This window comes from Acomys russatus, chromosome 10, assembly GCF_903995435.1.
Source record: "Acomys russatus chromosome 10, mAcoRus1.1, whole genome shotgun sequence".
In the NCBI taxonomy this organism is placed as follows: domain Eukaryota; kingdom Metazoa; phylum Chordata; class Mammalia; order Rodentia; family Muridae; genus Acomys; species Acomys russatus.
Window position 1 is genome coordinate 23,092,803 of NC_067146.1, and position 23,782 is coordinate 23,116,584.

The 23,782-nt window shown below is 37.1% G+C and overlaps 1 protein-coding gene across 1 annotated transcript in view; it reads right to left on the bottom strand.

Annotated features, from left to right (window-relative positions):
* The window catches only part of Cftr (CF transmembrane conductance regulator), a 145,743-nt gene that overhangs the window by 24,478 nt on the left and 97,483 nt on the right, over positions 1-23,782 (bottom strand). Inside the window, exons 16-21 of the mRNA XM_051151883.1 lie at positions 21,354-21,391; positions 20,305-20,555; positions 17,048-17,127; positions 14,324-14,474; positions 12,653-12,880; positions 8,950-9,050 (exon numbers count right to left, since the gene is read on the bottom strand). Coding sequence (XP_051007840.1) covers positions 8,950-9,050; positions 12,653-12,880; positions 14,324-14,474; positions 17,048-17,127; positions 20,305-20,555; positions 21,354-21,391 — 849 coding nt within the window. The remainder of the gene's footprint in view (positions 1-8,949; positions 9,051-12,652; positions 12,881-14,323; positions 14,475-17,047; positions 17,128-20,304; positions 20,556-21,353; positions 21,392-23,782) is intronic.

Here is a 23,782-nt window from a genome sequence, read left to right on the forward strand (position 1 = left end):
AACATTAATGAGACAGAGAGACAGAGAGCACAGAAAGGTGCATGTAAGAGCTCAACTTGACTTGGGACCTTTTTGGATCTCAAATTAGCCAGAATTCTACTCTCTACTCAACAAAAGGATTCACATAGTAAATAATTTTATCTACAGAAAATTTCAAGTAGTATTCGTTGTATGCTTGATTTCACTGTCAAAGACTCATATCCTCTATAAAAATGGATCTCAGGTTTGTGAAAAGCTCAAGCAATTTGGTGGATCCTTTTAAAGAAAAACTCCAATTATACACATCAAAGTAAATACAAAGTTGTTATTGTCAAGCCAAAAAGTAAAAGGCCCATCCTTCCTGGAAACAGGACTTCCAGCTAGCAACGTCCTAAATGGAGAATGCCAGAGGCAGCCCCTGGCATGCTAATGACCCTCTCTCCATCTGGGCAATGATCAATCTTATATATCCCTTGGACCTACCTTTTCCCTAAACCTAGTTGCTACAAATTGGGTTATAAATGCCCCTCAATGCTAAAGGCTTGGACTGAAGAGGATGGAGCTTTTGGGACATATAGAAACACTGAGAGGTACAGAATATGAGGAGAAGTAGGTCCCTGAGGGTTGGTCCTTGATGGATATCCACCATCCTAATGCCCTCACTCTATTTCCTGGCTAACATGAGGTAAGAAGCCTCCTCTGTCACATAGCCCTGTTGCCATGATGTTCTGCCTCACCACAGGTCTAAAATAGAGACAGGTAACCATGTACCGAAACCTCTGAGACTATGAGACAAACAAATGTTCCATCTTGTCATGCTGTTTGCATCAGGTATTTTGTCACAGTGATAGGAATCTGACTCACCTAAGGATCTCTGATAGGATTTATACAAGTGAGAAGACCAAAAGCTTATGTCTCCTGGCTTGGTGATTAACCTATTCTAATTGTTTTAGTAATTGTTCACAGTATATCTTATACTCAAAGCATGAAATATTCAGGTCACCCAGTGTTTAACACCATGAAGCCATGTAAACCTTTGTTACTAATTAATAAAGCCTCTATTTTCTCTCCTATGCAGTAATACTGGCAATGCTGAAAGGATTGTTAAGGTATGTCTTCAGGACTGGGAATTTTTATCTCATCTTCTCAGTTGGACAGAAGTTACAACACACTGATTAATTTTGGTCTCATCCATTTGCTTTCATGTAACTTGTACATTTCAATTAATCCTTCTGAAAGAATGTCTACTATACATATCTATGTGATATATAAGAACCATGGTGTCATGGTACTGGACGTAGGACAGAGTTGGCACTTATCATTAAGGCTGAAATAGAATACTCATCAAGTTCCTGTGCATAGGAGCTATATGGGGAAAGGAGGGTGGGGCACCCTGCTCAGGAAGGAAAAGTCCCCTGTCGCTACAGTTAAACTGCAATGAAGTTAGGCAAGGGATTAGCACCCTTTCTCACACTTTGAATGCAAAACACAAAATGAGAGCCAAGTGCTAAAGCACTGAATCTATTCTTTAATTATGGAGGGAAAATTTAAGAGCACAAATTCTACATAATTCTATGAAATTGAGATGTACCCAATAAACTGAAATGTTTGCTTGAGATTCGTCTGCTTCAATTGTTAGTATATTATTTCATTAAGAGCCATTAAGAGCTTTCTCCTGAACATCTTTAGGAAGAGTTGATCCTTAAAATGGAATGTCACCATCTTTATAATGATGCCTAAGGTACTAACCTCAGCATCAGGGCAGTAAGATGATGGCAATAACAAAAAGCCATTCAACAGCTTCCTCTTGATGTTACTTTACAAGCAATGCCACTCTGTCAACAAGAAAATAACTCGAGATTCTAGTGTTCATCTATGAGCTAGTGATTCACATCACCACAGTCACTTCAGGAATCCAGAAATGCCTCACAGAAATATTTGTTATATTTACTTGGTTGTTTAGAAGTCATGATAAGAAAGTTATGCTTCAATGGCCAAACACTACAAAGTCATAACAACAGAGGCATTACTTTCCATACCTAAAATTTCATCAATACTAGACAAAAATGCCATTCTTAATTTTAGAAAGATTATGAGGAGGATGGAGAGATGGCTCAGTTGTAAAGAGCACTGGCTGCTCCTCGGAAGGATGTGAGTTTGATTCTTAACATCTACATAGCAGCAAACAACTGTCTTTAACTCCAGTTTGAGGGGAGTTTAATGCCCTCTAATAGCCTCCATGGACAGCAGGTGTACATGTGGTGAACAGATGCAGGCAAAACACCCATACACATAAAATAAATAAGTAAAATAATCAATATCATCCATATGCAAATCCTGCAACTGTAACAGGGCAAGATACGCTGGTGCAATAGTGGCACAGGTGTTATGGGCTAACCAACAATTATTCCATTGGACTTAAGACCTAGTTTATGAAATGCAATACATGACATTGCTAAAGTGGGCAATAATGTAACTAGATAGGTCATGGCTGTAGAGAAGTTCCCACTACTATTACTCAGCTACAAGAATATAAAATAAAATGCTTAATGACATAATGCTGAACCTGTAGATCAGTGCCTCACTCAGCCTCATCAGAGAAGCCTTTTCTTGCAGCTGATACTAATTAACAAAAGATCCATAACTGAACAATATGCAGAGAATGAGAGAGCCACTCCTCTCAGGGCTGAGTGATCTATAGGAAGGAGAGGTAGCAAGATGTAAGAGCCAGAGGTGGTAGATGATCCTAAGGAAACATCATTTCCCAGAAAGGACAGGACTGATACATGTGGAAACCCACAGAGACTGTGATAGTATGCATAAGACCTGCACATGTTCAAACCAGATAAAAATCACAGCACCAATAAGGGGGCATGGACATGAATGTCTCACCCTTAACCAAGAAACTATTTGATACTTGTGTGGAAAGGGAAAATCAGTTTTCTTCAATGGAGTGTCACTGGGTATATCTGCCACACCCCCAAACAGGCCTCATGCACAGAAGTAGTTGGTCAAGGTAATATATAAGCATATGGAGTGGAATATTGCCTATTGGCCATATTTCTGCTCATTCCTGGTCTAAGGGTTATGATTAGTAGCATATGGAAGGACCACTAGCAAACATTTTTTGTGTTTTCCCAATGAATGATGTTTACATAAGTATCTACACTACATAAAAAATATGATGCTAACTGAAAGAATGCTTTGGAGACGTTACAATACTTCAAAATCTAGATGCTTAGAGAAAAACATTGAAATATCGATAAGATACAAAATTTGTTGTTTGAGACTTGTTTTTATTAAAATGACATATTTATATTTTTATTCAATATATTTTGAACTTATTCTTTACTCTCCCCAGTTCCTCCCTACCTCTCTACCAACTCAACTTCCTATTTCCTCCCTCTTTCTCAAACCAAAAACTCCTTGAAAATAAAAACTGAAAATAATAATAATTAATTACCAAAGTATAATGAAACAACACACACACACACACACACACACACACACACACACACACACGTCTATCACTTTGTCCTACAAAAGTCGGTTAGTTGGTGTGTTAAGCCAACAAGCTTACAAAGCCGAAACCATTCCCTATTTCAACCTTAATAGAAAAAGTTTGCTAGTCCTTGTGACATAACTCACAGAAAATCAAAGCAAAAATGAATCTGCAAGATCACTTAATCCAGTGATTTAAAAGCCCAGACACACATTAGAATCACCTGGGCACATTTCAAAACACAGACAACAGGTCCTGTCACCTTGCCCCCAGCAGAAGAACTAATTTCACTGGCCTTTCTGAACCTGAAGAAGCTTTATTCTAGTGGTTTTTTTTTTCTTCATGTTTTTTTCTCAGCCAGACTGATAACACATGATCTAATCCATTCTTTCATTTTACAAATGAGAAAATCTAAACCAGGAAGTTAAAGTGGCATGCACAAAGCCGTAAGCAATTTTCCAAGCTTATCACACATTTTTGTACACTCCAGCAATTCCTGAGGGAGCTCATAAGTTTCTTCTCTTAATTCAAGGTTCAAGAATATAATGCATTATTTAGTCTTCGCTGGCAGTAGGAACACACTGAGTTAAATTTGATCAGCTGTAGTAACTGCAGGTTAACACTCAATGGAGTTCAGCATTCAGGAAGGAGTTGGTGTGTGGTTTTCCTAAGATCTGGAATAATTTCTACATATACATTAAGAGTTTACATTTTATGTGGAAGAGTTCAGAAGAGAGAGAGAGAGAGAGAGAGAGAGAGAGAGAGAGAGAGAGAGAGAGAGAGAGAGAGAGAGAGAGAGAATGTCCAAGTTGCCGGCAATCTGAAAATATTCCTAACCAAACCATTTCATTTTAAAGAACAGGAAAGTAAAGCCCTGGAAATGAGGAACGATGACTTGCCTAAAGGCACACAGCTTTTTAGTGTCTGAGCCAGAAAGAAATATAAGGCTTTTTGTGGATAGATGGGTAGTAAGTCTTGAAAAATACACCACTTGTAAGAACGACAGCAAAGCACACTCAAGCTACCATTAAAAAGAGGCAAAACACAAAGAGGATAAATTAATTCCTCAGTCAGATCCTTATAACAGAAACTGCTTTCATTACAAGAACACTTGGTAACAGCAGTCATGAAGAAAAGAGAAATTCCCTTTGTCTTCTCCCACCACACTTCGCTTTGCTCATTCTACAATTAGTCATTTGATCTTCAGTAGAACCCAAAATAAACACAGGTGATGAAAGGACAAAGGAGAAACAGAGGGAGTTTGTATTGACAGAAAACTCTTCTCAGATTGCACCAACCATACAAGAACTTTCTGGAACTTCATTAACGGTGATCTAAATGGAAGCCTGTGAGCTGGTTGTCCTTAACCTTGTGGCTCCCTTCTTTTTACTAGGGACACAGAGTTCAGTTCAGTAGGACAATCATCTATTGGAAATGGGTATGCTTTTCTGCTAGTCTTCTTGGAGAGCTAAGGCAGTAGCATTCACATATTTAGATTGATCACTTTTTGTTTCCTATGTGGTCGATAGAAGGATATGGTTATCAAATGAAGAAATTATGTGTGAACAACTCCTTTGTCACCCAATGCTTTAATAGTGCTAAGTTTAAAATGCCACCTTTTATACCCTTACTGGCCCTTATTTATTTAGCTTTCTAAGCAAATGAAGGGAGTAGAATTTTTGTGTCATTTTAATGATCACTTAAGATCTTGTGTGCATTATGACTTGATGTACAGGAATTCATACCCCAGCATGTCAAATCTAGCAGTGTGCTTTATGGATGCATGAGGTGCCAAGATGGTAGCTGGGCATTGTTAGAGAGCAATACAGAGGTGTATACTAAACATATCAATCTATGCTTCGTCAAGAGACGGCTTTGAAGCATAGGGTTAGATATGCAGATAGAAGACAGCTGTAATGCAAATGATGTTTTAGAAGATACATGAGATGGGGGTCCAGGCAGTGGCAGAAGAGTGAAAGAGTGTAAGGCTTGATCCATGGAAAATACTGCTCAGCAACTGCAGGTGGCAAAGATGTTGCCGTGTGCATGGGTGATGGAAATAAAATAACTGTTAATCCCTTTATAAGTTTTGCTGTATACAGGTCAAACAGTTGGAATAGGAACTAGAGACCAAATGAGAGTATTCACTAGCAAGATAAATCTTCCCAAGGGCAGGCAACTACACAGGTTTTGCTTCTATGCAGAAGGACATGGAGGGACAGTAAATATGAGTAGAGGTCCCATAAGCCTGCATAGGACCTTGTGCTCTGAGATGTCATGTCCACTGGAAGATGCTCTAGCAGTGTGCTGCATTAAGAAACAGCTAGTAGAGAGCAGTAAGGGAATTATTTCTGGTCATACACATTTATTTCTGTGAGATAGGAAGGTCATTGGCTGAGAGTTTAAAGAATAGAATTATTATGACATCTAAAGGTATGCAGGAATAAAGGAAACAACTGTCTTTGGGAATAAATAAAAAAATTATTACAAGAACATAATAAAAGGGTTGATGGATAGTTCTGAGTGTCATCATTTCAGATATATAATCATAAATACAACATAACTTGAGGTAGCTGTGTTACTGTGATATTGGATTTAATAGCTGAAAAGGAACGCTAGGGATCTGTAGGTAGGTAAAGAAAAAAAAGTTACACTACCATGTTTACAACTACATAGTCAAAGTGAGTCAGCATCCATGTTTAAATTGGGGCAGATGGGTAAATGAAGTAATTGTTCCAGTTCTGAAGACTCTTCTTGCGTGGCCCTGTATCTAGTTTTACAATGAAGTGTGTGGCAAAGAAAACATTGTGTTTGTTCCATTTTAAACTGAAATCATTCTAAATGTATTTAAAAACTCAGTAAGGTAAAAATGACATCACACTGGCTTAAGGATGTAAGACCTTGGTATTACATCATGTAGATGTGAAGTCTGCAGACCTGCTCAGTCTTTCTCCTCTCTGACTGCCAAAGGAAGAAATGAAAATAAGAGCACTGCAAAGTAGTTTTAGCAATAGTGTAATAGCAGCACGATGGGAGTTAATAGCAGAAAGGGAACATAAACAGCCAGGAAGGCCCACCAGCATCGCTTGGCAGGGAAATGAAAACTCACATGTGCTCTTTGATCTCAAACAAAAGACGGTAACTTTTGAAAATGTAATCAAATGCAAATACTGTTACTTTTCATAGACTGTATCATAAGACACAATAGGTCCCTGTGAAGGTCCTTTCATACACCATGAAAGATAAAATGGCAAAGAACAGGCTACAAAGTCTAGCAAACCCATGGAAAAGCCTGGCAAAGTTAAATACCTTAAAGTATCTCTTGTGGACACTAGACACATAGAATAAAATGTATTGAGTAAGGGTTGTGACAGCCTTGTGTGCTGTTCCAACAGGAGTCTCCAGCCCACAGTGCCCAGGCCACATCCAGCTGTACAAATATAGCTGTAAGAGAAGCCCAACACAAAATCCTAAACTTACTGAAAACCTTTGCTTGCATGTGTGTGACTTGGCTTTGTAGCTCATTTGTACAGATCTCGAGTGTGAACTCTGTAGATGACAACACTGTGTTGCAATGTTGAAAGTTTGGATATGACATTAAGTCAGAAAATTAATGTTGCAAGAGGAATTTTACATGGACAAGGTGAACAGATATTTTTAAAGGAATGAAATAGGTAATATGCACAAGAGTTTAGAATTATAAAGTCACAGTTGTAAAAATAAAAAAAAATAGAAACACAGCACTTATATAATATTCTTTACCTACACCCTATGTATTTAAGTGCTCTTTATAAGAGCTCTCAAAACAAAAATGCATCCAAGAAGTATGGATAAAAGACTCAGAACTGGTCTAACTAAAAAAAAAATCAAGAAAACTATTTCAAGGAATTATTAAGATACCTCAGTAAACTATAAAGGCACAGTGACAAAAAGAGGCTTTAAAAGATTTTAGGTTTTTCCCTTGAGATGTATTTATGATTTTTGTTATGAGAAAATTTGATTAAGGAAATTTTATCATCACATGAATGTGTGTCTGAAAATGTAATTAAATGGAGTTCTACGATGATTCTTAACTGGGAATTCTAGACCTTAGAGAATGAAATAATGAATGGATGAATGTAGTTCAAAAGCTTAAGATTCAACGGTGGGCCAGCAAAGATGGCTCAGCAGGGAAAGGCACTTGCTGCTAAGCCGAATGATGGTTTCAGTTCAGTCTCTAGGACCCAGATAGTGAAAAGAGGGAACTGACCTCCACAAGTTTTCCTTTGAACTCTACATTCATGCTATGGCATGGACATCCTTTACTTTACATTATTTATTACATAAGTAAATGTAATAAAAAGTTTAAAAAGAAGTCAGTGATGAATTTTTAAGGCCAATTCTATCATCTAACTGAAAATATGCCTTTTATTAAATTATAAATAGGGAAATTTATCTAGTATCCTTTCACTTCTTGTGGAGTTAATAGTTCTTGACACCATTTTAGCACAAAAATATCACTCTTGGATCTCAGTCTATGGTAGAAGATACAATAAGCCAGAATATGGTCTTTAATTATACAAAGTACACAAATGCAAGACAACATCAATCAAACACAAAGGGGAGGAACAATGACAAACACTTAGGAGGGAACAATCACTGAGAATAGACATTGTAAAAATAAGACAAGGACACCATGAAAAGTGTCAGGCTGCTGAAGGTGGAAACCTAACAAACAGAAGGATTTCTTAAATAAGATACCAAATGTACAAGCCATAAAGGAAAAAATTAATAAAATACTCTCTATTGGATTCAATATTTCCTTTCATTAAGTGACACTATATGTAAAGCCACTGGCTCCAGGGCCTCTCAAATATATAGAACTGGCAACTGGTCCAGGATTAAAGAACACCTACAAGTCAGTTATGGAAAACAAATCAACACAAACACAACTCATCTAGTTGAAAAGTAAGGCAACAACATGAACAGGCACTTAATAGAAAGGAAAAACAACAAACAAACAACCCAAATGATCAACAATGAATAGGTATTAAGTTATCCTGACATTTCAGTAGTTACTTCACACTCATCAGACTGGCAAGCTTTAAAATGTCTGAATAAGAAGTATTGCTGGAAGTATATACATGCTCTCGTGGTGGAAGTATATTCTAGCACAACAGACCAGGGAGTAACTTGGCATCGGTAAAATCGAGGTTAGGGAAATTCTATTCCCAGTAATTCAGTCCACCCCTGGGATTTGCTTTGGAAAACTCCTGGGCAAAGACACATGGGCACAAATGTTCACAGTGATGATCCATGAGGATGTAACATAGATCATGCCACAGCTTAATGTGTGATGCGTTATGTCCTTAAATTTACCTTAACATTTATTTCTTAAACTGGATGATACATATAGCCCTGATGTTATTACCAATTGTTTTTGTTTTTTATTTTCTTGACTTTTCATAAAATTAAAAATAACAACTTACCAAACTATCCACATCAATACTGGAGTTCACGGCCCACTGCAGAGTACTCATGATATTCATAGCCAAGGTGAGGATGATGCCAGTTGATCCTTCTCCATCACCTAGATAGGAAAGAGGGTTCAACAAAGTGCATGTCACTGCTCTCCTCCGTGAATTACTTTACTCATATCTCTCATTGCATGTCAATAAATTTAAATTTAATGCTGATATTAGTGACTCCACATGCCCTCATAGAGTAAGCTTTCAACCAATTTTTAAAATCAAATAGTGACTGAATACTGGGAAAGTGTTTCACTTTTTTCTTTTTATTTTTTTTATTAATTAATTAATTAATTTATTTTTTTTTTTTGAAGTTCTCATGGTAACTTTTTATTTTATTTTTTCTTTTTTTTTATTAATTTATTCTTGTTACATCTCAATGTTTATCCCATCCCTTGTATCCTCCCATTCCTCCCCCCCCATTTTCCCATTATTCCCCTCCCCTATGACTGTTCTTGAGGGGGATTACGTCCCCCTATATATTCTCATAGGGTATCAAGTCTCTTCTTGGCTACTTGCTGTCCTTCCTCTGAGTGCCACCAGGAAGTAGAACAATATGATAGGCAGATTTGGGCCCAGGGGTCCCGCTCAAACTAAGGCACCAGCCAAGGACAATACAGGAGGTAAACTTTAAACCCCTTCCCAGATGTAGCCAATGGTCAGAATATTCTCCACAGTTGAGTGGAGAGTGTGATACGACTTTCTCACGTACTCTGGTGCCTCACATTTAATTAATTTATTCAGATTACAACTCAATTGTTCTCCCATCACTTGTATCCTCTCATTCCTCCCTCCTTCCCACTCCCACCCTATTGCCCTCCCCTAGGTCCATGATTGAGGGGGGTCTCCTCCCCCACTTTATGGTCACAGGCTATCAAGTCTCATCTTGGTAGCCTGCCTATTCTTTCTTTGAGTGCCACTTTTAAGTGCTGTTTAGGTCTTGAAGGGACTTTTGCTATTGGGTATGTGACATAATTGTATGTAACATGTTGCATATAACAATAAAAACAAATTCTGATTGAACACAAGATGGGGAAACAAACTGCAGGTCCAAATGATACCTTCTACAAAAAGTCAAAGGAGGGCCACATGTACTTGAATAGCAGGGGCAGATATGCTTAGCCCATTTGCAAGGGTCACTACTTAGCTAAGCAGAGGCTGTCCGGAAGAAAGCAGACTTTGTGTGTCACCAGGCAGTCAGAACACTAACGTTAGCCATTTAAGAGAGATGATTGCTAATTATATTACAAGAAAGAAGAAAATAGACTAATATGTCTAAAAAGAACAGTGCTAACCTGTAGTTCTAGAGTAAATTTATTTTAGGATTAGGAAGAACAATTAATTAAAATTTAAAATTTCAGAATTATCACCACAAAAAATTTCCAAGGTAAATGCTCAAGAATTATTATTATTTCAGGTTATCATGTCCCAACTGATAGGGTTAGAATGTAGCACTAAAGAATTATAAAGTTAAACACAGAGATAAAAAGCCTTCCTATTGCTGACTGAAATTTTCAGGTTTACATTTTCCCCAAATTAGGTGCACGATAGACAGCACATGTCCACTTTGTCAGCGTCAAACAATGTACTGAAAATTGTTAGAAGTTCATACAGGGCCCCTGTACACTTTTTGTTCTGAAGGCTAAAAAGAAAATAAAAAATGTAATAACAACAAGCAATATAATAGTTACTGGGCATTTATTACAGACAAGACTACACTGTTTTGCACAAATTATTACACTCATTACTATGGGAGACATATTAGTGTGTGTCTGTACATATAAGGAAATTAAGTTAATATCATTTATTGGTCAATAAGACCAATAAAAGAGTAATGGCTGGGTTCTTGAGCTGTGCTTCTCATCCCTACTGGAAGTTCTGTACTATGCTGACTTCAATGTTTTTGAACACTGACTTTAAGCTTGAGTGACTTGTTAATAAGTGGTTTTTGGTTTTGCTTCTGTTTTTTTGTTTTGTTTTGGCTTGTTTGTTTATTTATTTGTTTGGCTGGTTTTGGTTTTTCAAGACAAGGTTTCTCTGTATATCCTTGGCTGTTCTCTGTAGACCAGGCTGGCTTTGCACTCAGTGATCTACCTACCACTGCCTTCCTCAGTACTGAGGTTATTAATAAGTCTTAATATGTGTAATTTAGTCATCTTTGATCCCCTTTCAACTAGCTTATATAAAAATAATCAATACTTTGCTCCTTAAATTATTTTTAAGATCTCAAGATGACCGTACTTCTAAAAATTCACAAATATGCCTACCCATGTATAATCTTTTCATAGAATCATTTCCAAGCCACACAAGGAGAAAGCAACGAGTGGAAAGTTGAGCATTCTCTCAGCAGCTGCATTATCTCCAGAAGGCCCCAAACCAGAAGGAATCTCATTTCTGTTCTCTCTAGAACTTTGCATTAGACAGCAGAGCTCTACTGCTAATTCAAGAGGCAGAGTGGAGAAGCCACGTGAAGTTCATGTGGTCCTGTTAAATGAAGACAGCTAATGTTCTGAGAGAGGGCAAGGGGAGAGGGGGAACGGGAGCGAAGGAATGGAGAGAGAGCGGGAGAGAGAGACAGAGAGACAGAAAGACAGAGACGGGTGGAAAGAGAGAGAGACCGAGACACAGAGAGAACTGAAGCATCCATACAAGGAAGTAAACACAGGCTACTATCTGCTAGAGAGATAGAAGCACACCTATCTATGCCTGACGCTGCAGCCTGACGCTGCAGCGCCTGTTCTGGTTGCTCCAGGTAACCAACTGTGACACTCACCCTGAAGCTGCATCAGGCCTTCTGATAACTTGCCCAGGGGTGCCTCATTTGGTGTTGAGTAATTATGTTCTTACAATCAAATAATGTTGAAAATCTGGCATTGGTGTGGCATTCCCTCTGAACTTTGGCCATATATATAATATATAATCTTTTATATGTAGATTTTGACTCAGAAACACCTTAAAATAGAGGTACTCATTTATATGTATAATTTTTTTCTTATTGTGACATACATTGTGCTTTTCACTCAAAGATCTTAAATTTCAGAGCCTTTGTTTTTAAAACATAATGCCCTTTTATTTCATTTCGGTAGCAATTTTTATTCATTCAAAATCCATATTAGACGAAGAATTTTACCAACAAGTAGTTGTTACAACAGAAGAAATTTTATAGGAAGATGAAAGGATAGTATGTGTTTGTGTGTGTGTGTGTGTGTGTGTGTGTGTGTGTGTGTGTGTGTGCACATGAACATGCCCAAGTGCACATATATGTTCGTCTCTTCCACCATTCAGAGATTTCTTTTATAATTTTTTTTACTAACTTTGATATCTGACCTTTTGCCAACATTAGCAAGAAGAGACTTTTTTTCCTGTCAATCACATTTTTTCCTATTGGACTCAATGTCATTATTTTTAAAACAGTGAATAAAATTAGGGAAAATACTATATAATCCTTTAAGCCAAATCAATTATTTGGAAACAAAACTATAGAAATGCAAATAATTTACTTGTACTGGTTAATAAGCTCCAGAAGTTTATTTTAAAACATCTAAATTTTTAAAAATTAAAAATTAAAAAACATCTAAATTTTAATGTAAAAATACAGCATTTTATTCACTGACAAAATGTTAACCCAAATGCTCAAAGTTTAACAATAATAAGTTCACAGTACCTGTTGTTAAAATGGAAATGAAGGTAACAACGATGAAGAAGAGGACAAAAATCATGTCTATTCTCATTTGGAACCAGCGCAAGGTTGACAGATACATAAACCAGTTGGCAGTGTGCAAATTCAGAGCTTTGTGAAAGAGAGTCTCAAAGTAAGGCTGGCGTCCAAAGGCTCGAAGTGTCCAGAGTCCTTTTAAGCTTGTCACAAGGTGGGTGAAGATTGGACTCCTGCCTGTGAATCACCCCATAGGAGATCATGTCAAGCTTGTAATATACAATGGAATTTCTATCACCATGTTTCTGACGAAGATTAACTTAAGGGTAACCTTTTTGTAAGCATCAATGGTTCTAGGGGCGCTCAAGGGCTCACTGTTAAATGCATGGCCCTTCCCTTTCACCCGCCAACCATGGGTGATAACAGCACAGAACTGTTCTCCTTGTTAACTCACATTTCTTGGAAAAAAATAGTCACTACTTGGTTAATCCTAAATTACTAATTGCTGAGAACAGTCAATTTTCGAAGTCTTTCAATGAAGAATTCTGTGAATTGATTCAAAGCAGAAACACACTTTAAGTTTATTTTCTTAAAAAAAAAAAAAAAAAAAAAGCCCCTCACCAAAGCCTTTTCTGAAAGAGATGCTTCCTAAAGAGCTCAAGCAAAGATTAACAAAAAGAAGTCAAGACGTTAAGGAAAGGTCTGAAGACAGCAAGTCGAAGGGAAGAATTCTGTCTGTTTTCACTTGAAATCTGGAAGAAATTATGAGGAATAATAGCATTGCTATTTTCTTTTTACTTTGAACAATGTAAGAAATTATGTCTATGATAACCATGGTAAGGTTATATACTTCTTTGAAAGCCAAAACAAAGTCTTATTAATTGAAAAAAATCAATCCATGTATAGTTTATAAGTTCTATTACACATTTCAAAAATCATCGTTGGCATGAGGAGAGTTCAGCGGGGCATATGTTTGCTACACAAGCACAAGGGCTTCAATCAGATTCCAGACAAACATGTAAGACAGTGGGCCAGTACTGAATATCTGTAGTGCAGATATTGAGGGACCCGGTGCCTTGCTGGCCTGAACAGCAAGCTTCGGGATCTGTGAGTAACTCACAAAAACAAAGAATGGGAAGCTAGGTGTGGTGGCGCACGCCTTTAGTCCCAGCACTTGGGAGGCAGAGGCAGGCAGATTGCTGTAAGATCCTGGCCTGGTCTACAAAGCAAGTCTAGGACAGTCAAGGCTACACCCTGTCTTGAAAAACAAAACAAAACAAAACAACAACAACAAAAAAAAAGTAGAAAGAGAGAGAAGAGAAGAGAAGCAATTTATGAAGATAGCTTGGCATTAGCCTTTGGTTCCCACACCTGTCTGCATGGACACGTATGCCCACACAGATACTCTCACTCTTTCCTCTCTCTCCTCTCTCCCTCTCTCTCTCTTTCTCTCTCTCTCTCTCACTCTTTCCTCTCTCTCCTCCCTCCCTCCCTCCCTCTCTCTCTCTCTCTCTCTCTCTCTCTCTCTCTCTGTGTCTCTACCTCTCTCCCCCCCCACATCACTGTTATTATTAGAAATTAAAACTTTTTTTAGAAAGTAGGATAAAGGTAGTGAATCACAAAAAGCTCTTGTGGTTCCCCTAACTCCAGGGGAACCTTGTAATCCGTCCCATGTTGTACCTTCAGATTCCAGTTGTTTGAGTTGTTGAGAGGTATGTAGGAAGTACGCCCTCAGTAAAATAAAGGCTACTAGCCCTGGCACAGTTGCTAGGAAGATGTAGGGTTGTAAAACGGAGACGACTATTATAGCTCCAACCACAATGAACAGCAACTGTGGGGTCAAAGAACACATGGTGGTGAGTGAGTTTTTTACTTTGCAAGGTGGACAAGGTTATATTTACACATGTTCTTGCACTCTGCTTTAATAATAATAATAATAATAATAATAATAATAATAATAATAATAATAAATTAATTAATAATAACAATAACAATAATAATAAATGTGCATCCTATGAGGAAGGTACTAGCTCAAAGGCAGATTCTGCAAGTTATATTAAAACAGTGTTTAAAACTGTGTAGTTTGCTGATACTTAAATTGTTGAAACTTTACATGGTACTCTCTGATCTTAGGATATTTTTATCAGATATTATAAACTGTATAAAAAGTAAATTTTAAATGAGTATGATTTTCTTCATCTAGTCTTTTGAAAAATTAAACTTTTGAAATTTTACTATAAATGTTATCTTTTGTGATTTTGTTAGGAGGGTTTTTAAAAATGGAATATTCTTGGGGGTTGGAGAGATGGCTCAATGGTTAAGGGCACTGACTGTTCTTTCAGAGGTCATGAGTTCAATTCCCAGCTCACAACCATCTATAATGTGATCTGATGCCTTCCTCTGGCCTGCAGGTGTACATGCAGGCAGAGCACTGTATACATAATAATAAATAAATAAATTTTAAAAATGGAACATTCTTAACAGGACATTTTGAGTTTCAAATACTTATTTTAGATATAGGTTTAGTCATATAGGGAAGCCCACTTTTTTGATCCTAACTTTCCATATTAAATATTGAGAGAAGTATTATTTAATAAGTTTTATTCTCTTCTCAACTCAACTGCTGTTGTAATAATTGGAGATACTCTAATAACTCAAAAAGATTATAGAGGATGGATTTAATTCGAAGTTAAGCATTTTTCCTATCCATACTATCGAAATGAGTTTTGCCTATCCAATCAGACAGCTCACCATATTACCTCCATGAAAATTAGAATTAGTATGTAAACTCAGTACATCTCACTGGTGTTTACCATATAGATGTACAGCAAGTGTGTGTTATTTTTACAAGCAACTTAGTGTAACTTCCTTATGGTAATTCTCTGCTAGTTTCCATTGGTTTACTAGTTGGTGCCTTGCAGGGAAGTGAGTAGGGTTGACCTCAGATCTATGGAAATCTTTGAGTGGTTTGCTACTTTGTGAAGCTTTAACAGCTCTAGGACTAGAGCTAAAACTGTTCAAGCTACACCGAAGAACTTGAAAGCCATCACAAATGTCAAAAACTCTAATTTGTAAGGTAAATATTTGAAAAGTAGCTCTCCCAGATTTGAGGTGAACTTTAAATTGACAGAAAACACTTAACAGACCATAAAAACAAAACAAAAAATCACTCAGCACCATTTTTAATACGTTTGCAGACAGACTCAGATCGATATCCACATTCCAGTTTGTACATGATTATATTATATTGCATTGCGTTATATTTTATTAGTGTATATTAGATTAGTATACTTATATGATAGACCTATGGTTTACCCTCCTAGAATGGGGAACAAATGTCTCATGTTAAAGACACACACGCAAAATAACACTTTTGAGTATGTGAATCAAAACATGGGTCTAACAGGTGCTGCAGAAATGAAGGAAATCCAAAATAAAGTTTACTTAGAACCCTAAGTGTATTTGATTATGTCAATCAGTTCAGAGGAGGCAAACCAACAGCTCATTTCTCTGCATCTGCTGATATTGCTTGTGTAGACACATGAAGATAATAGTCCTTATTTTTTCATGTTCTTTGAGAAATGCAGTATTATTTTGGAGAGGGGGGGGGACAATCCATAAGAATGTATTATCCCAATAAGGGCAGTGTTATGATCCAATTTTTTCTCCAGGTGCATTTGTTCTCTGAAGCTTCAGGGAACCATCAGGGAGTTAAAAAAGCTGTACCTAGTTCAGCAGGCAAGGGTATCAGCTTACAGCTCTCCTGGAGACCTGTGACTTTGAAGTCCTAATGTAGCATCTTAAAGGTCACTTTCACCTCCACCAACCATCTTCTTTTATTAACTCAACTCACTGGAAGTCAGCCACACAGCATGGCTACCCCGGAGGGTCTAGTCACAACTGTCACTCAAGGATAGCCCTCATAGAGTCAGAATATTTCTTTTCCTTTATGTTTTCAACAGCCCAGCCTTTTCTTCCATCCTTCCACTAAGTCCCATTTGGTGGGGAAATTGTTTAGCTAACTTAAGTTGAGGTGTTCATGGGCAAAGCTGGATTAGAGTGTAGCCTTTGCTGGAACTCCATCTTCACTTCAGTGTGGGACTTAAGGAATAGAGGGTGTGTTCTATCACACAGTCAGATTTATGGCCAATAATTTGGTGGAAAATGATCTTTTGTGTCTTGCAAGTCAATCCAAGTGGATAATATTATATCATGGGTCTGGCTGAAATAAACAGACCTGCCTAGTTACTGAATTTACTAAATTTGTGAACTATTAAACACTGCCCTTCATAAAACTTATTTATTAGCCAGGAATTCAACTAGTATAGGAAAAAGTAGCAAAAATACACTTGCTTCTTTTTGAAACTACTGATAAAACTTTATGGGAAAATTTTTCTTACAAACCTGGATGAAGTCAAACATGGTAAGAGGCAGAAAGTCATCCACAATTGCTATATCTTTGGAGAATCTGTTAAGAATCCCACCTGTGATACAAATAAAAATTCTCAAAAAGTAGTCACTTTTAAAAGGACAGTAATATATTTCATACTAAATCTGGAGGACAGCAAAAACATTTACCTAATCAAAAAATCAAGAACTTATTAAATATTAGCTTTGTTCAAATGTCTAACTATGTATTTAAGCTATTGTTTCCCTAGTTTTGAACTTTCATAAAACAAAGAGCCCTCTCAGGCTCACGTTCTTACTATAATTAAGGTTAGGAATGTTCAGTCATTTTACCACTCAAACCTTACTTCTGCCACTCTGAGTTTCAAAGTAGCTTAATGGGTGTGTTTTCACCATTTCTTTATGTTCAGCTCCACTATAGAAGGCATAGACTCTGTCCCTTCCCGGTGCTCTGCCCTGTGGATGCACTGCTCCAGAATTCACAGCTGACTCTTTCATACAGATGGATTTTTCTTCTCTATCTTCTTCACTGGCAATCTAGGCTTCAACCTGTGTTTTAAATTCCAGACTCACATATGAGTCTTCTTAAAATATTTTAAATTTATTTATTTACTTTATATCCTGACCATAGCTCCCTCCTTCCTCTCCTCCTGAACCCACCCTCCCTCCCTCCCTCTTCCTTCATCCCCCTTCCCCAATTCCCCAGTCGTGATTATTTGTTGCCTCAATGAACTAAAAATTCCATGTCTACTACATGCCTGGGACAATGATGGATACAGAGATAACAGAGGTGACTAAGTCACTCTCCCTGTCCTTCGGGGATTCATTGTCTAAAAAGGAGCTAACCAATCAATTAGATAAAGTATACTATAGCAACAATGTAACAGTGAAGCTTATTCATTCACTACCAGCTGCAGGGTAAAGTCCAAAATTATTTGTTTAATACTTAATACTTTCCTATAATATGCTCTGAACTAACTTAGGTTTTTCTATTCAGGTAAATGTGTCTATTCTTTAGACAGTCTACTCTTCATGCCTCTCTACTTTGCCTATGTGTCATTTCCATCTATCAAAAACCTTTCCTCCTCATCTCTTCTAATCAAATTTGTACATATTCCCTGGTTCATCTCTTATACCCTGGCTGCAAGAGAGTAGTGGTATTTACTGCATCTGGAAGCAAGCTCTTCCTGTCTACACGCCTGAATTGTAGAGACCACATGTGCTATTTATCACAGTTGCTCATATGTATACATGTCTTATCTCATTTCCAAGATGGTAGACTTTTAAGATCAATAGGATTATTTCATCTTTATTTTACATGACCCACAGACCAAGGCAAAAAACCTTCTACAGACATGTGACATACACTAGTTAATACATTCATTAAGGATATTTGCATATCCTTCCATAAATAACTGAGAGAAAGGACATACATCCCATGACATTTGTAATACTATTTAGTCACTGAACAATTTGCTTTGGCAAAAAAGTGTCATCATAGTGATATTAATATTTCAAATATTATTTAAACTAGTAGTATTCTGCTAATATAACTACACTTTGCTGAGGACCTATATTATATGTCTATATGGTTGCCAAGTCATTTGAGTGTGACAAAGTGGAGGAAACTAACATATGAAGATCAAAGAGCTGAAGAAAAATCAAGGTCAATTTTGAAGAGCATAACTAGGAAAAATCCCAAGTAGTTGTTGCCAAGTATAAGAACCTAATAGCATTTGTTATAATGGGAAGCAAAACCTCATGTACAGCACTGAGAGCTATTTAGTGCTCAGGAGGGCAAACAAGGAGGACCACAAATGATGCAAAGGAGATTAGGAAGTAGTCTAAGAAACAGATGAAAGTCTTGGGGGAGGGGGGACAAATGGTCACTAATGGGGAAACAGAGAAGGCTGAAAATGCACTGTGAGTTGGAGTTAGGAGAGGAGGTGCTCTGGGAAGAGAGGGAGAATGAAGGGTACACTTCCTCTGGGAACAACACCCCACAGAAAGGAATGGCAGGAAGAAGCTAACATTTATTTCACATAGGCTATTAACAGCTATCATTACCATCCGTGAGTGGCCAAACTAAGCTTCAAATGTTTGTGTACTTTCCACTGTATTTCATGGTCCATGTTTTACTCTGCTAGAAACATGGGAAAACTCCTACCCTACTAGGGTCTCAGAATTCTATACAAGCAAAGTCACTGGATCAAGTGAATTGGCCATTCCCTTAGTTCCAACATTCTTAGAACAAAAGAGGACGGCCAAAATCATATGCAAATGAGGCAAACCTTGGTGAGGAATAAGGGCTCCAGGATAAATATAATGATCTTTCCAGTCCACCAACACTTAACTTTTGTTAACTAGAAGAATTAATGAGCCTTTATTTTGAAGTTTTTAGGACTAGATCATGCTAAAAAGTCTGAATTCTGTAACTTATTCTACATTTAGTGTAATTTCTGTCTGACATCTCTCCTTGTTTGTGAGTGCCTCTGGGACAAGGATGATACCTTATTCATTTTTATGTGCCAGGCCTTCCCTGGCTTACTGCCACATAGCAGGATACCCAGTGACTGCCATCAGAGCACTGAGGGAGCTTATTATCTACATAGTCTTTAAATGTGAGTTTATCCACAGGGGAATCAATGCAACACACTTTCAAAGACCTTCATAGGTTTTAGAATGTTTGGTTCCTTTTTTCTAATATTCTTTCTGTGACTGTAATTAAATTGGTGACAAATGCATGATACCAAGTACCATGTACTGTAATTGCCTCAAAATATTTTAAAAATATCTTGCTGCTCCCACAAGTTCTCTAATGCATTCATATGGCCACTCTTGAGGAGTCACATGAAGCAGTTAGTTTCCCCATCAAGATAACTTTTCATAGGAAGAGTTTATATTTTTCCATAACAACTTCAACTTTTTTCTTCCTGTAAACAATATTAAAGATGACAACATAACACCTGGGAAAAGCTAGAGCAAGTATGCCAAAAGAAAAATGGCAAATTATCCAAAAGAGGCTGATTCCGCTAAGGCCATTGCAGTAGAACCACATGGTAACAAAATGAGTTATTCTACTAATCTGAGAGAGAAATCTGGGAGCCACAGGTATGTTTACCTGCAGTATTCTAGAAATGTAAAATAAGGTGGTTGAATAAGGGGCAGATGCCTGTGTTCAAGGCTATGCTGCTGCTAGGAAGCAAGTGAGCCTGTGAGCGGCAGTTCCATTTTATACACCTAATCAAAAGTACCTGCTTTCAGTGTGTTGAAGGTTGACATTGGTGCATGAAGAAGAGAATGCAACATCTTCTGGTGCAATATTTTTGATGCTGTGATTAGTGTGTGCATCAGTGGCAAACCTCTGAAGAAGCCCAGGGCAAGCAAAGTGTCAGCCACTCCCACATAAATGTAAAAAATATAAAAGAAGCTGGTATTGGTAATAATAATAACATAGGTGTTATTTGTATTTGTAGTAGCATTTTGTCCATCTTGAACAGGATTGCTGTAAAACAATGGAAAAATGTTATTCAACAATCAAACATATCAACTGAATCATTAATAAAAATAAATATAAAGAAAAATGAAATACTGGCTTAAAAGAGACTACACTCTTAGCTTTATAAATTTTGTATTGCAAAAATGTTTTAAATTTCCTCATATTTGACATAGATGTAACTCTTCCTTATTTGAGCAAAAATATTTAGTGGAAAACATTAAATGTGAAATGTTTTTTCATGTGTTTTTTTCTCATTTCATGAAAGCTGAAAACAACATATATGTCAGAAATGAAAGAAGAGATAAAGGCACTGAATAGCTTACAATGTCAACAAATAAAGTAAGCCTTGTGGATCTCCTGAGTATCCATGGATTCAGCCATCAACAGACTGAAGAAATGGCTGTTAAAACTGTATCTTTACTGAAAATGCACATACGTATTTTTCTTGTCATCATTTCCCCAAATGATTCATTATAACAACTGTTTACATGAAAGTTATATTATATTAGGCACCATATAAATCTAAAGATGTCTTTAAGAACATGTAGTGACATGCAGAGGACACATGCAAAATACGATACAATTTTACATATAGGGCTTGAGAATTTACTGTTCTTGCCCTGGAACCTAATCTTAGAAAGTGAAGAATGACTGGAACTTGTATTTCTCCTCTTATAATCTGGAAGATTGTTTGTATTGCGGGTGGGGGGGGGGGGTTGCAATGAAACATAGTAGATATTGAAATATTCTATAAACTCCAAATGGAAACAAAACACAATCAACAGTAATGTGTGCAATACTCACTTTTTAAGCAACCACAACACAAATAAAGAAGCAGCCACCTGGAAATGGAACAATCCACAGTTTATTCTTTTTTCTAGCATCTTGACCTATGCTTCCCACACTCACTTATAAATTGAATACGACCAACAACAAAGTGCACCCACTCTCAATGACTTGGCTTTGTACTTCTGTACTCAATAGCTTCAGCAATTGTTTTATATGTAAAGTTTAATGTAAGAGCACATTAAACTTATGGAATTCCATTCTAACTCATTTTCTCCATTCCCTCATTTATCCCACAAGCAGGATTTACTAAATCCTACATGAAAGTTAAGAGTTGTCTACTTAAATAATACATTTTATTTTAGTTTATCTTATTTTTATGATGAAAATCCAATGGCATTATTTTGTCATGTTTTCTCACTGTACACATAGTCTCCATGTATTCTGTTAGTAAAGAAAAAGAATCTGCTTTATATTATTTTTATGTATTTAATCACTTTACAGCATGATTCCAGCCTGCTCTTTCCTGTCTTCCCAGTCCCACCCTCAGGAGGCTCAGCTTGGTAAGGTTAGGCTCACAACAAAAACTCTGTTTTATCCAGACTAAAGTCAATGCAAATCAAGAAGCCCAGCTATATTCTAAGCTTTTCAAAGTATTTTTATATATAATATAAATGTCTTCCTCTATCATCAGAATAATCAAATTACTCAAGCCTCTAAATGGAGCACATGTTCTGAGACACTCTTCAGCTTTTATTCTCATTCCTTTCCTCCAATTAGGAAAGTTAGTAACAGTCATTGCCAACACACTCCGAATAGGAGCAGTTCCCAGAAATACCAATTTACCAACAGGACAACAAACAACTTTTCTAAATTTTTCTAAGGAGGGGCCTAGATCCTAGGACGGTTATTTCCTGTCTATCACATGGATTCACCAATCCAAACTCTATCTACTGATTATGTGGGTGGCCTAATATGGTAGGAGAGGAAGGCTCTCCCTTGCTGAGGATTAGGACACTGGATAGGAGGAAGAGGGAGGAAGGAAGGGACCTGGAGGGTCCCAAGGAGAGGGCTTAGAATCCGGACATAAAGTGAATAAATTTTATTTTTTATTTTTATTATAATTTCTTTACATTATATCTTGATTGTAATCCCCTCACTCTTAGCATCCTGTTCCCATCCTTTCTCCCTCTTCTGCCCTATTTGTCTCCCTTAGACTTCTGGCAGGTGTGGTCCTCCTCCCTGACCATCTGACCACAGCCTCTCAGGTCTCATCTGGATAGCCTGTATCCCCTTTCTCTGTGTTTCCACAGGGCTTCTCTGCCAAGGGGCGGTGTGAATAAATTAAAAATAAATAAATAAAAAAGCATTGTCAAAGACTAACTAGGAGGTCTTTAGGAAAATTTTTTCTGGGTTAGAGAAACAGTAGAGTACATGCTATCTTTTTACTTCCAAATGCTTTAAGACTGACTATATATAGCTCATGTGAGTTTTTGAAAGAAGGATACTACTGGGTGATTAAGATGTAGCAGCAGCAAAATAAATAGTCATCTTTCATTTCTAAGCTGGAAAGGTTAAACACTGTCCCATATCATGGAATTCCATGTACTCTTAATTCACGGGTTTCACATACTTCGTGGGACAAATAATGCCCTAAAATATACATCTACCAACAATAAGATGAGATAAGAGGACTACCATCATCCACAGCAAATATAGTGTTATGAAACTGCACTACACCTCCATTTTAAAGCTGATGCGAAGCCACTGAGGGATTCCTTATTAAGAGCAGAACAGCAGCTCTCTGACAACCTCAAAGGCCACAAGACAGAGCAGAGAACAGGACCTTCAGATGATGCACTCAAAATACCATCTGGTTATTGTAGAGGAAACAGCAAACATCCTCTAATCCTTTGTTTACATTTTCCCTTTCTAGTCCATGATACACTGCCAAGAAGGGCCACTAGAAAGCATGACACAATAGAAATATTAGTCTATTTGCTCAGTGTTAATAAGAATTTACAGAAGGCATTGATTTTTAGGGAAAATGTACAAAATATATACTTTTTCAAAATGACATGACTGAAAAAACCATTAGCAAAGTAAATAACCAGTTGCTTTCTCCACTAGTTTAGCAACTGTGAAAAAATAGGAAAAGACAGGGTTAGGTCACTGGGTATATTTCATATTACAAATGTGAAACATACTTAATGAATAGGATAAAATCATTAAGTCAAAATAAAACTCTTTACTGAAGCTTAAAACTAGGTAAATTGCTTTGATGGAGAAGGATATGCATTTTTGTGTTCCTCATCACTAAGGACTTCAACAATGCTTATAAAAACTAAACTACAACTGTGGATTGACACCTGTTCCATAATGGAATGTACCAGAAAAGCATTCCAATAACCAAACAAATGTACACATTGATACTAAGAAAAAAGTTT